General features: G+C 29.6%; 3 protein-coding genes across 5 annotated transcripts; 1 reads left to right on the top strand and 2 right to left on the bottom strand.

Annotated features, from left to right (window-relative positions):
- Positions 1-4,881: 4,881 nt before the first annotated feature.
- LOC107926408 (transcription initiation factor TFIID subunit 13) lies at positions 4,882-7,663 on the bottom strand. 3 transcript variants are annotated; one of them, XM_041116849.1, is made up of 6 exons: positions 7,518-7,663; positions 7,009-7,265; positions 6,813-6,850; positions 5,560-5,619; positions 5,403-5,477; positions 4,882-5,314 (listed from the first exon to the last, which is right to left on the bottom strand). In XM_041116849.1, exons 2-6 carry the CDS (start codon positions 7,046-7,048, stop codon positions 5,204-5,206), a joined length of 324 nt encoding a protein of 107 aa, XP_040972783.1. In that variant the 5' UTR covers positions 7,049-7,265; positions 7,518-7,663; the 3' UTR covers positions 4,882-5,203. The 3 variants fall into 3 exon arrangements, with proteins under 3 accessions (XP_040972783.1, XP_040972784.1, XP_040972785.1); XM_041116850.1 differs by lacking the exon at positions 7,518-7,663 and having other exon boundaries at positions 6,946-7,232; XM_041116851.1 differs by lacking the exon at positions 7,518-7,663 and having other exon boundaries at positions 7,010-7,072.
- Positions 7,664-10,526: 2,863 nt separating this feature from the next.
- LOC107926549 (GDSL esterase/lipase At5g14450) lies at positions 10,527-13,089 on the top strand. Its single transcript, XM_016857433.2, has 5 exons — positions 10,527-11,030; positions 11,108-11,317; positions 11,423-11,595; positions 12,313-12,586; positions 12,681-13,089. The coding sequence occupies exons 1-5, from the start codon at positions 10,793-10,795 to the stop codon at positions 12,926-12,928; spliced, it is 1,143 nt and encodes a 380-aa protein (XP_016712922.2). The 5' UTR covers positions 10,527-10,792; the 3' UTR covers positions 12,929-13,089.
- A 480-nt stretch (positions 13,090-13,569) lies between these two features.
- On the bottom strand, positions 13,570-16,972 carry LOC107926383 (SAGA-associated factor 29 homolog A). The gene is made up of 9 exons (XM_016857228.2): positions 16,492-16,972; positions 15,472-15,565; positions 15,269-15,345; positions 14,760-14,869; positions 14,586-14,668; positions 14,433-14,486; positions 14,052-14,205; positions 13,900-13,913; positions 13,570-13,797 (listed from the first exon to the last, which is right to left on the bottom strand). The coding sequence occupies exons 1-9, from the start codon at positions 16,607-16,609 to the stop codon at positions 13,695-13,697; spliced, it is 807 nt and encodes a 268-aa protein (XP_016712717.1). The 5' UTR covers positions 16,610-16,972; the 3' UTR covers positions 13,570-13,694.
- Positions 16,973-18,915: the final 1,943 nt, after the last annotated feature.

Raw genomic sequence — 18,915 nt, 5'->3', positions numbered from 1 at the left:
CTAATTTTGTACTATGTGTATAATTGTAGATTTAGCCCATATTCTCTAATTGAATAATTCTAAGTCCTTATATTATTCAAATTTTGAAACTTCAATTTCGATGCAAATGACTATTGTTAATTTATTAACTGAATTTTTAGTGAGTAATATGTGAAAATAATAAGTTGACATGGTATTACACAGATGATAATATTTTTGCAGCAACAAATTTAGGAAATAGTAAAACTTAATGAATTTAATAAATTATCATTTGGTGAGGAATGGAATTTAAAAATTTGAAAATTTAGGAGTAAAAATGACCAAATTAAAGTATAGAGACTAAATTCACAACTTCTGTAATGTATAGGGACTAATAGCAGAATTTAACCGAATAAAAAACATTTTTGATGTTTGCAAGCTAAACTCACGTCTCAATCATGTCTTGTCCTTCTTTCAATTATTTTTTTCATCAACTTCAAAAGATGTCGGGACAGGGGATATTGGGATAGTTGATAAAATTTTATTTTTTTATTTTTTAAATAACATAATGCTATCAGAGTATTTATTTATTATCTCTTAAAATTTATTCTAAGATAAATATATCTTTCTCCATAATTACAAATAAAAATAAAAATTTTAAAAATTTATTAAAATTGTAAATTTTTTTATTATTAAAATTATAAAAAATGTAGAATATTGTTTAAAATTATTACGAAATTACAAAAATTGTAAAAAAATATTTAAAATAAAAATATTAAAAATGGTAAAATATATATTAAAATATAAAAAAGTAATAAAATTATAAAAAATTGAAAAAATGATTAAAATTTATAAAAATTACATTATTAAAAATAATAAAAAATAAGAAATTATAAAAATTGAAAAAAAAAGAGAGACTGGAATTATAAATAAGGAGCCTAGTTTACGCTAAAGGGAAGAACAAGTGGAATAAGATTAACAAAATGATTTTTAGTAACTTTTTTTATTTTTTTATAATTTCTTAATAACTTTTAAATTTTTAATAATTTTAAGAATTTTATAATTTTATTGTAATATTTAATGCTTTTAAAATTTTAATACTTTTTTATTATGACTTGGGCATTAAATAGATTTCGTTTGTTCTGAGTTCGATCTACTTTATTGTGGCATATTTGATAAAACTAGAAGCATGGATCGACTAAGGTGCTAAGACTCTCAATTGAATTGTTTGAAGTGATTGACTAAAGTCTTATTATCTCTTAGGTGATTAAAATGCTATGTTTTAGAAATAACTATCAGATTTATTTAAGAGAGGTTTGGAGCAATTGGAAGATTGTTTTGTAAACACTTTTATGTGATAAATACTCAAAATATTTAATGAGATAATTTCAGCTTTTAAATAAGTGTTTAAGGCTTATCATGACTCTGTTGAATGGACTCTTGTGTATAAGTATATAAATAAGTTGCTTGTGACGTCATTTAGAGAGCAACTTTTTGAAGTGTCTTTGTTGACAGTTTTGTTATGTTTGTATTATGGTTATTTTGTGACACTTTTTTAAGTATTCTTTTGAAAAGTTTATTGATTGTATTGTGAGGTATTTTGGTGAGCCAATAATTGATACATACGATTGTTGAATAAAATTATTCACCGAGAGAGATTTTGCAGGCTTAAAACCGTTTTATCTAAACTACATTAACAAAAGTCGATTGTGTTGACTCTTTTCTACTCTTATTTTTTTTAGTCTATTTTCGATCTAACCGTCATCACAACGAACGTTAAGCAAAGTTGATTTATCATATTGATAGACAATCAAAGTGGGAAAAGTGATATACTTTATAGTCTAAAGTATGAATTAAACCTATTTATATATAAAAAGTATAAATGATATAAAATTCTAATCCTAATGAACATAGAGTCCTAAAGTTATCAAACTTGTTATCCTATGGACATCCACTTATAATAAATATATTGGTAAACTACACTGATAATCATTCAACTATTAGTAAATTTGCAATTTGGTCACGTAATTATGAAAAAATTATAATTTTAATCACTCAACTATTTGAAATTAGCCAATAAAGTCATCCCTCATTAACTTGCTAATAGAAGTCAATGTAGGTCATTAAATCACTATTCTTCAAGTTTATCATTAGTCATCCAATTATTAGTAAATTTTCGTTGTGATCACCCAAATATATAAAGTTACAAAATGATTAGTAATGTTATTGATTTATAATATTTTGATCACTCATCTGTTAACTCAATAAAGAACTGATGACATGACACTTTAACTCTTGGACTTAATAGCTAATTTGGTCTTTGAACTATAACTAAAATATCAATTCGAATCTTTTAGATTTTTTAAAATTAAATCCAAAAAAATCTAAAAAATTTTAAAAATATCACAAATTCTTAAAAATATGAAAATTCAAAATTTATTTTATGAAATTCTGAAAATATTTTTTAAATAAAAGTTATAAGTATATGAAAATTTCTTGAAATTTTAAAATTTTGCCTAATTTTTCAAAAAAAAAATCTAAAATTTTGATTTTTTAAAAATTAATTGCATTATTTTTTTAGCAAATTACATATATTTGATGCTTTACTATAAATATATTAATTTAGTAAAGTCATACTTTACTATAAGTTATACCTTCCTCCAAATGCATTCTTCTCAATCTAGGTGAATTTTTAAATGTTCTTAACATGATAGTAATAATATAATGATAGAAAACTATAAATATGGCATAAATTAGATGATCCATCAAGCAAAAAAATAGAAATTGCTCTCTTATTGTGTTGATTATTTTCCACTTAATTTCGAAATTAGAATCATTGAGAATTAAAAAAAAAAGAGCTGAAAAGAACACAGATTTACTCTGTTAATCGTTAAGCTAATATGCCATGTCATCAATTCGTTAATAATTATTTAATAATTATTTATAGTCAGGTGACCAACATAAAAATTTATTAATAATTGGGTGACTAATAGTGTAACTTACCTAAATATATTTGAGGAATAGTGACTTAACTACCTACATTGACGTCTATTAACAAGTTAATAGAGTAACTTTAATGATCAATTTCAAGTATTTGAATGATTAAATTGTAATATTTCATAATTGAGTAATTAAAGTGAAAACTTGATGATAATTGAGTGACCAAAAGCGTAATTTACCCTAAATATATTTGAAATATTGTAGTTTCTAGAATTACTTGAAAGTATGTAAACTATTTGACGTGCATGGCTGGCTGCCCAGTGGAAAGTCAAAATGTTTGGGGGATAATTGTTGAATTTTCATTGTGATTTTCTTCATTTTCCATTTTGGTACATTGCATATGCTACATAGTGTGGGGAAATTATGTTAGGGTTTCTTGACTTTGGGTTATCAGTACGACAAAGGTTAATTTTGTTATTCAAAGTCTTTGTTTGGTCTCCTTTTATAGAAGCTTCTATCAACTGAAATATATATATATATATATATATATATGAATGAGTAAGGTATTCAGAACTAGATCAGTAATTAAATCGATCAGTTCATTGGTTCTCAATTTCATCAATTAGTTTAGTTAAATTGAATAATTATCTCAGTTTAACTCTCAATTTAACCGATGTGTAACTGATCTAACCCCTTATTCTAAATTGATTCCCTGATTAATTCCCAATCCAATTGATGTGTCTGCTATGGTTTTGGAAAAAAAAATTTACATGATAATTTTTTAAAATTTTTTAATAGGTATTAATAATTTCTTAATATTGAAAACACGAAAATTTAGGATAAAAAGAATGGCAAATATGTAATATGAAGCAATCCATCGTTGAAAATTCCAAAAACAACGTGAAAGGAGTTATGTAAAACAATTGAAATTGGGGACCTAAAAGTCAAAGTTTATTGGTATCACGTCACTGAAATATGAAAATAAATAAATGTAGTTAAGTTGATAACTTATCAAATGGAATGTTATTTATCATATATAAGTATTTGGTACTTGTATTTTAGTGAAATTCTTAATGTGGTCCTTTTATAATTTTTTTCGATCACTTCAAGGGTAAATTTAGATTTTTTTCTAGGGACAAAGCTTAAGTTATATATATTTTTTATAAGAACTAAACTACAATTTCACCATTTATTGACTTATATTTTTATAGTTTTTAGAAGGAGTAAATCAAAATTTTATTATTTTAAGAGGGAATAAATTATAATTTTACCATGTATTAACTTCTAAAATTATAGTTTCTTTTGATTCACTTTACTTTTTTATTATAGTTTCTTTTGAAGAACTATAATTATTATTTATAATAATAAATATTATTTAATATTAAATAAACAATAGTTTAAGTTTAAAAGTTGCGTCTCGCAAAATAACACCTAGATAAAAAAAAGATCAGATCATGGCTCGACCCATCAACAAAGTCTATTGTTCATCTTAGAAATAATATAATTTTTAGATTCTAAACTTAACAGCTAGATTTACTTTGATATCTATATTTGTTTTTATCCACTTTGGCACTTGGACGTAAAACTAAGTCGACATTAATTCTTAAAATTGAAAAATATAAAAGTTTGATAATATTGTGTCATATCATCACTTGAAAATTTAAAATTTTATAAAATTTTTTAGGTGATGATGCAATATAATCTTAAAGCATCACATTTAGTGTTTTAATTATCGAACTAGTAGTTGAAAAACTCAAACCGCCGATTTTCAATTTAACCAGTTTGTTCGATTTAATAGTCAAGCTGACAATAGTTAGATAAATAATTCAAATTTATAAAAATCTAAAAAATAAAAAAAATTAAACCGATTCAACACATTCAACAATCCATTTTTGTCCTAATTTTTTTATTTTTACCAATTTCAAGCAATTTCAAAGTTATTTTTTATTTTTACCAATTTCAAGTAGTTTTTGAGTCTAACAATTCAACCCATTTGCTTATACTCTTATATCAATCAATTCTCGATCCATTCAATCAAGTTCTATTATAGTAACACTGGTCACATCATTAAATCTTGATAGAATCCAATGTAATGACCAAAATGGATCTATCTGTCAAGTTCAGAAATCAAAGTGGACCAAAAAAAAAAATACCAATATACCAAAGTAGACCTAAATTCAGGGACCAAAAATTATTTCTAAAACCCTAAACCCCTTTTATCTTATAACAAAATCATTATAAACATTTGTTTGCAACGCTTAATGCACTTGGCCTTTTGACCTAAACAAATAAAGAGCCAATTAAGCTACTCTAATGTTGCTAGCTTGTCTTCATCAACCTCAAATGCCTTCCTTGCTTGCTTCAGTTCCTCTTGCATTGACAGCAATTCCGTACACCGATTTAGTTTCGGCAAGTCCTGCAGATTCAAATCGGTTTTCAATAAAAACCAATTCCAGGAACATACTCAGATTATAGTTCCTCACGTATTCGTATTAAGAGTTTACCTTGCGAATTAGAAACAGAAAATCCTCAACCGATAACTTTCCTCTCTTTGATCCGATATCTTGAGCTTTATGTGCCTTTGAACAAGTCAAATACCGACATGTTACCAACAATGCCATCTCATTAACCAAAGATACAAATCAGTAAACGGAAACTTACCAGATCTGTTACATACTCCACGACAATTTCTTCGACAAGGGTCACAGTCTCGGGAAGTGGCTGAAATGCAAGAAATGGAGTTCAAAATTATGATCAAATACATATAACAATCATATTTCTGGAAAATTATACACGAACAATGTGTTGTTTTCATTACTTCAGTGAACAAAAGCAGACAACGATAGGCACGTTATGCACCTTTCTCACAATGAAGCATCCATAACATGAGATTTCAAACTTTATATGCGTGTATCGAGCAACTCATTTGAATTCGTGATGGAAGAATATGTGAAGCTACGCATAGCAAAGTTATAAATATGCTGCAACTGGAAATTTCCAGCTTTCTCAAAACAATCACTAACATATGACAATATCGTGATTTACAGTATACGACATTGAAAACCAATTGTTCTAGACAAAAACATGGGAAGGAATTGATAACTACTAAGTCTACCAAAAGGTACGAAACCATATGCAACGCCAACGAACGATATACGAACTCATCGATGACATTACATGGATTCACAACCTCTACACTTCAAGTGAAATAAGTTGTAATTCATTGCAGTAACACTGGGAAGAAATTGATTACCGCTAAGATCCATGTTGTTCTGACTCTATTTTTCTTTTAAGTACTCATTTCTAGCAAGGTATCGAGTTGTAACCCTCAAAAAATCCTCCAAATATATGGGAAAATATAAAGAAAATGAAACCCGAATCCAAGTAACATAGGCTAAGGTTAAGAGCTCCCTAAAAAAGCCAGTATACAATAAAGATGAACATACAAGAATGAAAAACAACATTCCAACGTAAAAGAATGGGTGAAAGTACCGGGAAGTTCCTGTATTATGGGGTGTTGGGACTGGATCAAATTAGTCTCTCTATTATTAAAACCAATTTAATTCTTATACTATTAAAAAGAATCAAATAAGTTCAAATAACATTTACAAGATAAAAAATGTCCTGAAAAATTATTATTTTAATAATAGTTAAAGTCCAAATAAAAATTCTATTTACAAAATCATAAAAATTACTAACTCTATTTCAAATTGATCTTATTTAACTTTTATTAAAAGTACAAAAATTAAATTCATACATTTAATAATAATTTAATAATAGAGGGAGTAATTTCATCGGTTCATATGAGGAGCTCTCATTTTCATTGAGATTTCAATCATAATCCATAAACTGAAGCGAAAAATAGAAAGTAATGAAAAGGGCGGTAGTGAAAATTTCTGAGGAATAATACTTACATTGGGATCATCTCCAAAACCATACATCATATGCTGAACTGTAAATGAGAAAAACAATGTAAATCATTAAAAACTTGCAGGAAAAAAAAAACTCAGAGAATTGGGAATATAAAAGGAAGAAAAATTGGGTTACAATCTTTCTGAAAAACTCCTCTTTTGCGCTTGAAAGAAGTTTCTCAAGGTTGTGAAGACTCAACTTTTGCTTTCGAAGAGGGCCCTGTTGATGGGTTAATCATTTTTTTTATCCTCTCTACTTTTTCACAGAATGTAGGAAACAAACAAGTCCCAATAAAAAATGTGACAAAAAGGTTAGAAAAAGTAATTGATGTCCCTGACCCTTGAAGAGGGGGAAATGGCACAAAAAGGAAGAGAATTCTGGTATTTGTAAAAATGGGTATTTTGATGGGCCAATCTTGGGCTCACCAATGCCCTTCCGATGTGTTGGTGCTCGGCCTGCTTGAATCATATTGAATTGGTTAAAACATGTCATAATATTTATACTTTTCGTAAATTTAAAATTTCTTTTTTATGTTTTTTTTTAAATTTAATTTTTTTAATTTTAAAATTTTAAAATTTAGATCCATCTATTAAAACTGTTAAAATTATTTGAAATTTAATCTACACAATATTCGTAAATTTCAAATGAAACCTCCAGAATTGAACTAATATAAATCATCAAATGTCAAATGAGCATGATTAGCTTACAAAATGTCCATATATAGAGGGTTTTTTTGAAGGTGGCTTCAATGCCTCTTATTCCGTTGTGACCATCGTTGCTCATGGCATCAGTAGAAAGGTAGAGATTAGAGACTCTTACTTTTTAGTTTCCCTGCAATAAAGCGATAATAATTTTGGAAGATGCAATGATAATCATATGCTTTTAAATTGAAGGAGCTATTATCACCAAGGTGGTTAAATTTGAGCTTGAGCCAAAGACGAGGAGGTTACTCGGTCATTATCTCGACAACAAGAGATATTTAAAAAGCAATTGAGTAAAGTTGACAAGTCGAGCATCCACCAGCAAGCGATATCAACAATGAAGAGTTTGAAAAATATGTTAAAGCATACATACTGTGCATCATCGGTGATTGCTTACGTCAAATAAATCCAAAAACCTACCGCTTAATGTATCTGCCATTGTTGGAGGACATCGCTCGTGTCGACACAAACAACTAGAGGTCCATAATGCTGGCATTCGTATACTGGGCCTTTTGACAATGAGACGGATTAAAAATCACAACAGTTGAACTTTTGTTGCACCATCCTTAAAGTTTAGGCCCGGATACCAATGCCATTTATTATGTACATCCCTTATCATCCATTATCTTTTCCACTTGTAAGAAGGTTAGGAGATATTACATTAAATTTTAGAACATATTTAAAATGTTTTTAAATTTAAGGTGAATTTCATTCACACCACATATTTTTAAGAATTTACCCATATTCGAATTAATGTTTTTCTTTATTAACTTTTTTTGCCCTCGAGGGCAGTAGCCGAGGAGGAGCAGACATTCTAGGAGGATCTCTACAATTTCACATATGAAGTGACAGCTAAATGATTTTAAGAAATTCAATATTCAAGAGTGTTGAGTTCATATTTATCTTGAGTAACAATCAATGTTGATTTTTCTACATCTATCATTTTTGAATGGTAAGAAAAAAAGATTATTGCCTCCTCTATAATTTGTCTTGGATGTTACTAGTTTGACATTCGTCAATTTAATACATTCGTTCATTATTGATATCAATATCAAATATAAGGAATAGATGATATATAAAATGCATATTTGTCTATTTCTAATATATCTCCTCATGAGCGTTGAAGGAGTTTCAATTATATTTATGTCCTAAGAAATATTTCCTTATAAAAAAATTTAAAAAAAATTCAATTCAAGAAGAAAGCATCACTCGATTAAAATGTTAATGATACATTTTTATACTTTTTTTTTCTTGTATTCATCAATTGTATGTAACGTTATATATACTAGTGCCCATGTCTAGAGTTTGATTTTGAAGATACTTTCAATTCGATGGTTAAGCCTACAACCATCCGACTTCTATTGTCCATTGTTATTGCTCATCAATGGTCCATTAGTGAAGTTAATATCTTGAATGCATTATTACATGGGAAGCTTGATGATGAGGATGTATTAATGACTCAGCCTCATGCATTCATTCATTCTGGTAATTTGAATTGTGTTACGGCTTAAAGTAGGCTTCACTAGTTTGAAAACAATGTATTGTAAATGCCTTATACGATTTTGGTTTTTCAAGTTTTAAACTTGATGTCTCTTTTTTTTATCTCGCTATCGATGACAAATTGTTATGCCTAAAAAGGTTTCGCATGGCAAACCCAGATTGCAAGCAAGCAACGAGAAAATCAGCAATAAAAAAAATTAGATCCAATCAAACTTAACTTCGTTTAATTTCTATGAAAATCAGTAGAGGTCACCTATTTATAGGGTAAGATCTAGAGTAATGAAATCCCCATTTTACCCTTCATAAATCTAATGAAATCCCCATTTTACCCTTCATAAATCTCATTCCGTTGTAAATAATTTCCCCTTTATGCCTTCAAATAACTACTCTCAAGTAGTGGAAATTAAATGCAGAATATTTAAATACTGAATTTAAGTTATAAAATTATTTGATATATTATTTAAAATTAATTGCAGAATATGTTTAGATTATTTTATAAATATGTATAAATTTTAAATTATAAAAAAATTTCATTTTATTCTTAAATTTTAAAAAATTCACCTCATTTAAAAAAAATTCAAAATTTAAACATAGAATAATATAATATTAAAGTAAATAAAATAAAATAAAAAAGATTCCCGTTAAGTAATAAATAGTGGCAAAGTCAGGGGCTTAAAATGAAAAAATTTCTATTTAGGTTTTAATAATTTATAAAATTTTAAATTAGTAATAATAAAATTATACTTTATCCATAAAAATGATAAAAATTTGATTTAATTTCTTAAAAATTATCAAGATATAAATTATTAAAATAATAAAATTATATTTTTACTATCGTAAAAATGTACAATTTAATTATCACTACTGATAAATAGCTTCTTTCTACTTAATAATTTTTTTTATACCTTTTAAAACACCACATATTCTAACTAGTTGACAAAGTAATATAATTTGGTTGAAGAAGAGGGTCTTGAAAGTCCAAAAATAGAGTAAATTAAGAATATTCCCATTTGGATAATTTAGAGATGTTTTTGGTTTTTACAAAAAAGATCATAAGATTTCAAAAGAAATAAAATATGAGATTTGGCACCTGATTTGTAGTTTAGCTTAGAAATTGGTGGGTTAGTGTACATGCACATGGATGATGTATCCCATTTTCTAGAACCAAGAAAATACTACCCTTTTTTCCACACTGTTCTTTTCTCCCTTTTCCCTAACACCGACAGGAAGCTTGTTATTATGATGAATAAGTTATATTATAGGATTGGATTAAATTAGTCTTTATATATAAATTGATGAAGAATATAGGAACTTAAAAAATAATTTAACATCCTTTTCAACTATAAATGGATTAATTTGATCAAGTTCCTAAAGTAAAGGACTTCTAAAATAACTCTACCTGTAATAATAACTTGCAATCTAAGACAGTAAAAACACTTCATCAGCACCACACAATCCCCCATCTAACGGTGCATAGCTCTCAGTACAAAACAAGTTTTAACTACGAAAAAGCACATGGTCCATGCTCCATACAGTCTGCTGCAATCTTTGACATAAAAGAGACATAAAAGATTACTCTGTCAGTCTGGCAGGCTTGATTCTAGGCCACACTTGGCTGGATATCATTAAAAAGGGTAGATGGTGAGGCTGGTGGATAAGTTTCTACCACTGAGATTACTGTCCAATACATTAAAAATGGGAAAGTAGTAAAAAAGTGAAATAGCTTTTCATATACATATAAAAGAAGTTCCTAGAAATGAGCTAAAGTAGCTGAGAAAAAAATGGAGTTTTGGGGAGTTTTAATTTCTGGGGTTTTAGTTTCTTGGTGGGTTTTGAGTGTAAATGGTGCTAATTTACCACCATGTCAATTCCCTGCTATTTACAACTTTGGTGACTCAAACTCAGACACTGGTGGGATTTCAGCTGCTTTTGAACCCATTAGAGCTCCATATGGTGTGCCCTATTTTCACAAACCATCTGGTAGAGACTCTGATGGTCGCCTCATCATTGACTTCATAGGTAAAAAAGCTCAAAAAAAACACAGTTCACAGTGAACTTTTATTATATTGATTGCTGTTTTCTTCTTCTTGTGGCAGCTGAGAGACTTAAGTTGCCATATCTTCATGCATATTTGAATTCCTTGGGAGCAAATTTCAGGCATGGAGCGAATTTTGCTAATGGTGGATCAACCATAAGAAGACCGAATGAAACCATTTATGAATATGGGATAAGTCCATTTGGTTTAGATATGCAGATTATACAATTTGAACAGTTCAAGGCAAGGGCTACTGAAATTTATAATCAAGGTTAGATTTTTCATGTTTTCTGTTTGATAAAATGTTTACATGAAGTTAATAATTTGATATTTCGACATTATTTTAACCCCCCCTTTTTTTTTTGGTAATTATTAGCTAAAGATCCTTCTGAAAAAGATAAACTTCCAAGACCTGAGGACTTTACAAAGGCGCTTTACACCTTTGACATTGGCCAAAATGATCTTTCTGTTGGGTTTAGGAAATTGAGCTTTGATCAACTGCGTGCTGCCATCCCAGATATCATAAACCAGTTAGCATCAGCTGTCCATGTATGTTTCGTTCTTCGAGTCTATGTTGCTCTGACTTTTCCTTTTTTCGAGGATATTCCTGCAAATGGATTGAGAAACTTTGGAGAAAAATGAACAAATTGGATACACACCCAAGTACGAGTAACATAACTTCTAGTTTTAAAATTGCCTGTATTTGACATCTTTAGCAATGTCTAATATGTGTGTGGCAATGGCTTTCTAACACTTTGCCTCATCAAGTGCAAATAGTAGTCTTTTTGAATAACATGTTCATAGTCTGTAAAAGTACTATGAAGTCACTTGTATTAGAAGGCAAATTATATTTTATCTCTTCTATTAAAACATGAGTAAATTAGTCATTTTATTAAAAGTTTTATCCATTTTTTACAGTTAAAAACTAGTGTACACCGACATGAGGCATATTCCTATGTTAGTTTTTAACAGTAAAAATGAATGAAATTTTTATCATAAAAGGATTAGTTTGCTCTTTACTTTAATGTGTAGAGGCTAATTTACTCATCTTTTAAAAAAAGAGGGCAAAACACAATTTGACTCTTAGTACAATGATTTTCATGATACTTTTACCGTTGATAGTCTAATATCTGTGTGTCAATGGCTTTCTTTGATCAAATATGTGCAAATAGCAGTCTTCTTAGAACTTTCACAAGTAATTGCAACATTTTAGTCCATACTTGTGACAAGGAACAAAATCTAACTTATCAGTATGTTAAAATCCAGCATCTGTATGAGCAAGGAGGGAGGAGTTTCTGGATACACAACACGGGTCCGATCGGTTGCTTGCCGGTTAACTTTTTCTACATCCTTAATCCCGAGCCTGGTTATGTTGATCAGTACGGTTGTGTCAAGAAACAAAATGAAATGGCCATGGATTTCAATAGACAGCTTAAGGACAGAGTAATCAAGTTAAGAACGGAGCTCCCAGAAGCTTCGGTTACTCTTGTAGACGTCTATACCGCTAAGATTGCAATGATTGGCAATGCTAAGAATCTAGGTAATCATCATCATCATCACCATCATGTCTGATCCTTAATCTCCATGCTATGCAAGGGTAACTTTATTTATCAGTTTGTGCTTATTTTTTACAGGAATGGCGGATCCATTAAAGCCCTGTTGCGGATATCACGTGAACTACGATCACGTATGGTGTGGGAACAAAGCAATCATCAACAAAACCGAAGTATTTGGAGTTTCGTGCAAAAACCCGTCTATGTTTGTAAGCTGGGATGGAGTTCATTACACTCAGGCTGCAAATCAATATGTTGCAGATCGTACACTCAATGGCTCGTTATCAGACCCTGCAATTCCTGTTACTCTAGCATGTCATAAGCAGTAAGTAAGAGAATCTTTTGATCTCAAATGTATTGAAATCTCCATTTTGATGTATGGAAAGATCTGTTACGTGCAAATTGATCTCAAATGTCATATAAAAAAGACTTTAATGAGAAGTTTTAATAATGTTGGGGACCAATAAAAAATATTGAAGCTTATGTGGAATGTCATCATTTGCAAATGAGTACCTTCATTTTTCATATAACTTCACCAATAGACAAGAATCTGATTGCATTTTACCCCATTTATTCAAAAAATAGGTAAATTAATTATTGTATATTAAATAAAAAAGTTAAACTGATTTTTTTTAAAAATTTTTTATTTATTTTTACTGTTAAAAATTAGCACGAGTAGCTAAATTATCAAACAATTGCACATTACATAAGGATAAAGATTAATTTTTAACAAAAAGACCAATTTACTTCTTGATCTAATATATATGGATTAATTTTTTTATTTTTTGAGTAAAAAATAAAATATAATTCAACTCTTAATATAAGAGCCTTCTTACTTGAGTCTCCTTAGTACTTTCACCTTTTCCTTCTGCATATTTTTTGGTTATATGTCCAACACGGGCATCTTCAAGTGGAATCGAGTGCAATGGCTACCCTAACATACTAACGAAGAAACATACAGAGCTTTAAGTAACAAAAATAGATATCAGATTGTCAATCTTCCATTGCTAAGCCAATACATGATAATCAGGGTTCAGATTCACATGTTTAAAACGCCAAGTTCTAAATTAATATACACATTTTTATACACAAATCTCATTGCCTATGCCCATCTGGCAATGGAACCACCTTGTGAAACGGTACCGTCCTTTGCGGCAAAGCTCCGTCTTCTTCATCGTCATCGAATTCCAATAGATACCTATAGACGATTGGAAAAGGGTATCATGCATTTCAGCAACACACAACAGGTAAAACAATTCCGGGTTCTTTTAAATAAAAGGCCATGGAAAATGTTACTTACTCATCGGATTTCCTCTGGAAAGAAATGGTAAGGTGTAGAGTACCCCGCGAATATGCACAAAGAAGATTGTTAGTCAGTTTATAAAGGAGAGGAAATGATCAAAACGTGTATATTATGTACTGAATGATGACGGTGGTGACCAGAATAGTCACCTTTCGAGGTGTACTAATGACAGTTGCTTTATAGAGTGCAGTTGTTCCCGGATAAACAGCCAAAACATTTCTCCCTGCAGGGAATTCTTGAGTACCGGAAGGATCATTTCGTTTCGGGAATGGTATGATGCAAGATGCAGGCAGCTTGTACTTCCTGAAATCGCAATAACCGGAAAAAAGAATGACATCTTCAAGACTAATTTCAGCTATGCAAATAATTGAAAAATAAAAGCAACCAATGAACATTGATTCTTAAGACTGACTACATAAAATAAATTGAGCCATTGATATAGGTATTCTTGTAATTACAGTTAAACCACGATAGAGTCCTCCGGACCGGTCAATATTAGCATGATAAAGAACAAAGTATAAAAAGCTTACTTTTGGACACCACCCTCTTCATCATCACCTGGTTCCTCATCGAGTACTTCGAATCTGGATATGGAGATTCAGCTTAAAAACAAGAATAAAGAAGTCCCTGGATGGGATTTTCGTACGAGCCGAAACGAAACATCCTATATGACCCGTACTTACTCTTTTGTTTTCTCATCAAAATTGATCACTTTTACGACAAACCACTCATCCTTCTCGGCGTCTGAGGTGACTCTCGCAGCTACCTGAGTTCCAAAGCAAAGGTAAATTGGGTCTACAAAAAAATATCAAAGATTGTGATAGAGCTACACAGACAACTATGCTCTACAAGCTTACCTGTTCGTCTTTGAGACTAAGACAAGCCTCAATATGACTCCGCATAGAAGGAGAAAGGCGAGAGATATCTGAATCAGATTTCATTCTTCTCCTTTTCTGGTCACTACCATCTGCAGTATTTGATGTCAGTAACATAAACAGGAAGTTCAGATACCCTCATTCTAGTATGTGAAATCTAGAGATGAAATTGACTTCGTTTTACACATGTCATATATTCAATTTTCTAGCTTTGAAAGAAGAGAAAGATGATAGACACTTGATCGCTTCAACTAATTGCTGAGTCTTTATTTGATTTTAACCATCATGATATAATTTTGTACACACATATCAACTTGAGAAACTCTTTAGTAATCAGCCAAGCAATTCCGTGTTTCACTAAAGGTTTCAAGGAGAAAATCAAACTGCAGAAAATTAGTCTTATCTTAACATTTTTTTTTTCTGGTAACATCGTAACATACTCTTTGATTACAACATAACTAAAATGAACATTAGTGGTGGATAACACGCACCCATTTTTCTTCGCTGTTGTCCTGGTGCTCCAGATGGCAGGAAAGTGTCAAGTTTACTTACTAAGGAATTGGAAATCCTGTATCGATGACAAAACATCAGGAATTCAAGAACAAGAGAATACAGTAATGAAAATCAAACCAGAAAGTTCATCACTAAATACAAAGAAAATGGTAGAAGCCTTTAACAGAGATAATGGACATACACTACTTCTCGCTCTGAAAGGTCTTTAGCTTGAATATACAAACTTTTTAGCCTTGACAATGAAGAATCACCGGGTTTCTCAACTACCTCAGGAGCTGCATTGATATACCAAAGTTCAAAATGTAGCACACACTCTCAGTAATATATATTCCCCGAAATTCAAAATAATGCATCCAATAGTTCCCCAATATAGCTTTTAAATCGTAATGACTATGATCTCAAAGCTCCATCTATAATACTTCTAAAATACTCCAAGAAACTACAGATCAAATTTAAACCTTATTGAGTTGACAACAATAATTTTCATTTACCATCCTTTTCCGGTTTCAACAATTAGCTGTTATTTTGTAGAATATTCCGATTTCTGACCTCTTTCATGCAAACATTCTCTATTAAAGCAATCAAAACATTATGGAAAAACTGATATCAGGAGCACGTTTATGATATGATAATATCAAAAGCTTACCTGAAGCAACTAAACGGATATTCCGAGGCTCACCGGTTATAAGGTAATATTATACATGAAGCACTGTTATATAAAAAAAAAGTGAAACCACTACAAGCTGAAAACCACAAAATTTCCTTCTCCATGAAAATGAAGCTCCAGAAGCAACTAATCCAGCTAAGTCGCGTGTTTTTAGATCGAAAAGGCGAAATCTTTACACCGAAATTACATCAAAAACTTGCTACCTTTAAAGTTTAAACCACAATTTAGATTCAAACATATAAGTATAGCTAAGTTTTAAACCAAGTCACACCAGTTAAACTACAAATAGAAACTATTCCTCTCCTATTTGGTCAAATTTTAACCTCTTTTAACAACAAACCCACCTAAAAAGAAACATAACTAAAAAACCCCCAAAGAACCAAAAAAAAAAAAAACCTTAAAACCATTGAATAACATCATATTTTGATAATATAGAACAAACCCATTAATCTAAAGAACAAAATAAATAAACCCAGATCATAAAATTTGAAGCTAAAGGACAAAAAAATTTAAAAAGAAGTTAAGAAAATTTACTGGCTTGAAGCTTTTTATGAAGCTTATTGATTTCAACAAGCACCTCTTCTTGATCTTTCCTTAATCGATCGAGTTCCCTTGAGTTGTCCATGATTGAAGCAATGTCCGGCGACGACATCGTTTAACGTTTCTTATCTCCGTCGTCGGAGATACAATGTTTGTTTTTACCAGATTACTTTCCAGCTAGATTTTTTTTTCACTTCATTCAAACCTTAGTTTGATCAAAAGTTTTTTACTTTTTTTTTATTATTTTCAAATAAAGCTTGAATTAAAAATTAATGCTATTATAAAAAAATTTAAAAATAAATAAATAAAGTTTGGGGAACCTTTTAAAAATTGTTTTAATATTGAAATATAATTAAAATTTAAAAGAGAGGGAAAGAAAATGAAGAAAAAGAAAAGGAAAATCGGTGGATAAGTTTTGATTTTTCTTTTTTGGTTTTCACTTATGTTTTTAGTTTTGTCTCTCTGTTATTAACACGTGGAAGAAGTACAAGTCAATTTACATTTATTTTCCTTTTCGCCAATATTTTTATTGCCACGCGTTAGACTCGAATGCCACTTTTTACATATTTGGTCCTCCGCTGGAAATTAAACATTGCACTTAGGACCTAAAATTAGGTTAAAATACCTGTGAGATCCCTGTAATATAGGGACTAGATTAAATTAGTCCTTCTATTACTAAATGAATCAATTTAGTCTTTGTATTATTAAAGATAACCAAATAAGTTCAAATTATAATAGAGTTAACATTTACATTAAAAAAATATCTTGAAGATTATTTTTTTCAAGTGCAGTTTAATTTTAAACAAATTATTTCATTTACGGAACCATAAAAACTTAAAAAATAGTAAATTTGTTAAACAGTAAATGATATTTTTTAAATAATAAATGTTAACTCTATTTTAATTTGATTTTATTTAATTTTTTTAATAGTATAAGGACTAAAATAATCTATTTAATAGTAAAAGGATTGATTTGATCAAGGCCCTAATTTGATCACCCTTAAAATTATAATTTTTTTTCCCAAAATCCAGAATCACTTGGGCCAAGTAACCAAATTATCTCAGCTAAATAATTTGTTTTACTCTTCTTAATCAATTAACTTAATAACTTGATCGAAATAATTTAGATAAGTCAAGTTGATTTTTAATTATTATTGTGGCAGTTGTGTGAGCAATCTTTATTTAGTGCTTGTTGTTCTTAACACTGAGTAAGTTACATAACTTAGCTTTATATAGTTTTAACAATCTTTAGAAACAAAATCTTTAGATTGTAATCTTTACTGATATTTTGAATGCATGATAGTCTATTTTGGATATCAATCCATTTGAAATAACATATTTTGATCTGATTAAACAATCGAATTCCTTAAAATAAGGATATTGGATTGTATCTCTATTATCTCCTCAATATTTTGGACTTCATTAGTATACAACATATGCAAAAAAATGTACCAATACAAACCAAAAAATGTACCCTAAGTACCGAAAACTCAGTTTTAATCATGTACCAATACAAGCCTCACTTGTTTCACAATTTTGGATACTATTTTCAAAAGTATCGACACTTAGGATTTGGATACCGATATCCACTATAAATTTTCGGTATATAGGTATAGGGTACTGATACCTCATGTAAAAAATGTAGAAAAAGAGACTAGTTCAAGACTTCCAAACATGCTCCTTAATGCACTAAACATACATGACATGCAAACAAAATCATTCCAACACATTAGACATTATAAAACACAACTAAAACATGCAATTTCAAGTGTGATTAACTTCTAAATCATAATATGATTAGTTGTTTTCAACATCTTGAATAACACTAAACCTTTCAACAAAATTCAATTCAAAAGCCACAAAGTCCCCTATGATATGACAAGCCTTGCAAAAATACCAAGTGATAAAAATGTTAAAGCAAACAATAACCAAAGATTCAAGGCTAAGAATTGAGTAAAATTTAATCCTAGTTACATATCATTACATCAATAAGGAGATCATGTTGAGACTCAAACATTATCCACTAAATTACACTTTACTCTTATAAATTATGCACAAAATATAAATCTCTACATTAAACTTTCCTTAAAACTCAATGGTGTTTTACTACGATCCAATGATACTTTATACATTCATTAAGTCAAGAGCATACCGATAAACAACATTATAAACTAAATTTAAAACAATTACATAAATCAGTTGACATGTTATAACATTATGACATCTTATTATGCATCCACAATTGAAACTATATACTAACAAATGTACATATCACAAGGTATGGCAAAGTATCTTCCATTCACTTAGTTTACACAAGCCTCATCCTCAATTAACATTAACATTAAAATTAACATTAACTTATTCCAATTGCAATAACAAGATCAATTTAGATTTGACAATTAAGTCTTCCCCTATCAAT

This window comes from Gossypium hirsutum, chromosome A07, assembly GCF_007990345.1.
Source record: "Gossypium hirsutum isolate 1008001.06 chromosome A07, Gossypium_hirsutum_v2.1, whole genome shotgun sequence".
Lineage (NCBI taxonomy): Eukaryota > Viridiplantae > Streptophyta > Magnoliopsida > Malvales > Malvaceae > Gossypium > Gossypium hirsutum.
Note: the sequence above shows the minus strand (reverse complement) of the source record. Positions and strands in the feature narration are given on the sequence as shown.

What these genes read in the sequence shown, in the direction of transcription:
- LOC107926383 (XM_016857228.2), bottom strand. Translation starts at nt 16,609, where the DNA reads ATGTCGTCGCCGGACATTGCTTCAATCATGGACAACTCAAGGGAACTC. An exon ending in CTTTCAGAGCGAGAAGTAGT is followed by an intron (nt 15,346 to 15,471) that starts GTATGTCCATTA and finishes TCATCGATACAG; the next exon opens with GATTTCCAATTCCTTAGTAA. An exon ending in ACAACAGCGAAGAAAAATGG is followed by an intron (nt 14,870 to 15,268) that starts GTGCGTGTTATC and finishes CAAATACTGCAG; the next exon opens with ATGGTAGTGACCAGAAAAGG.
- LOC107926408 (XM_041116849.1), bottom strand. Translation starts at nt 7,048, where the DNA reads ATGATTAACCCATCAACAGGGCCCTCTTCGAAAGCAAAAG. An exon ending in TGGAGTATGTAACAGATCTG is followed by an intron (nt 5,478 to 5,559) that starts GTAAGTTTCCGT and finishes ACTTGTTCAAAG; the next exon opens with GCACATAAAGCTCAAGATAT. An exon ending in TTCTGTTTCTAATTCGCAAG is followed by an intron (nt 5,315 to 5,402) that starts GTAAACTCTTAA and finishes TTGAATCTGCAG; the next exon opens with GACTTGCCGAAACTAAATCG.
- LOC107926549 (XM_016857433.2), top strand. Translation starts at nt 10,793, where the DNA reads ATGGAGTTTTGGGGAGTTTTAATTTCTGGGGTTTTAGTTTCTTGGTGG. An exon ending in TACTGAAATTTATAATCAAG is followed by an intron (nt 11,318 to 11,422) that starts GTTAGATTTTTC and finishes GGTAATTATTAG; the next exon opens with CTAAAGATCCTTCTGAAAAA. An exon ending in AGTTAGCATCAGCTGTCCAT is followed by an intron (nt 11,596 to 12,312) that starts GTATGTTTCGTT and finishes GTTAAAATCCAG; the next exon opens with CATCTGTATGAGCAAGGAGG.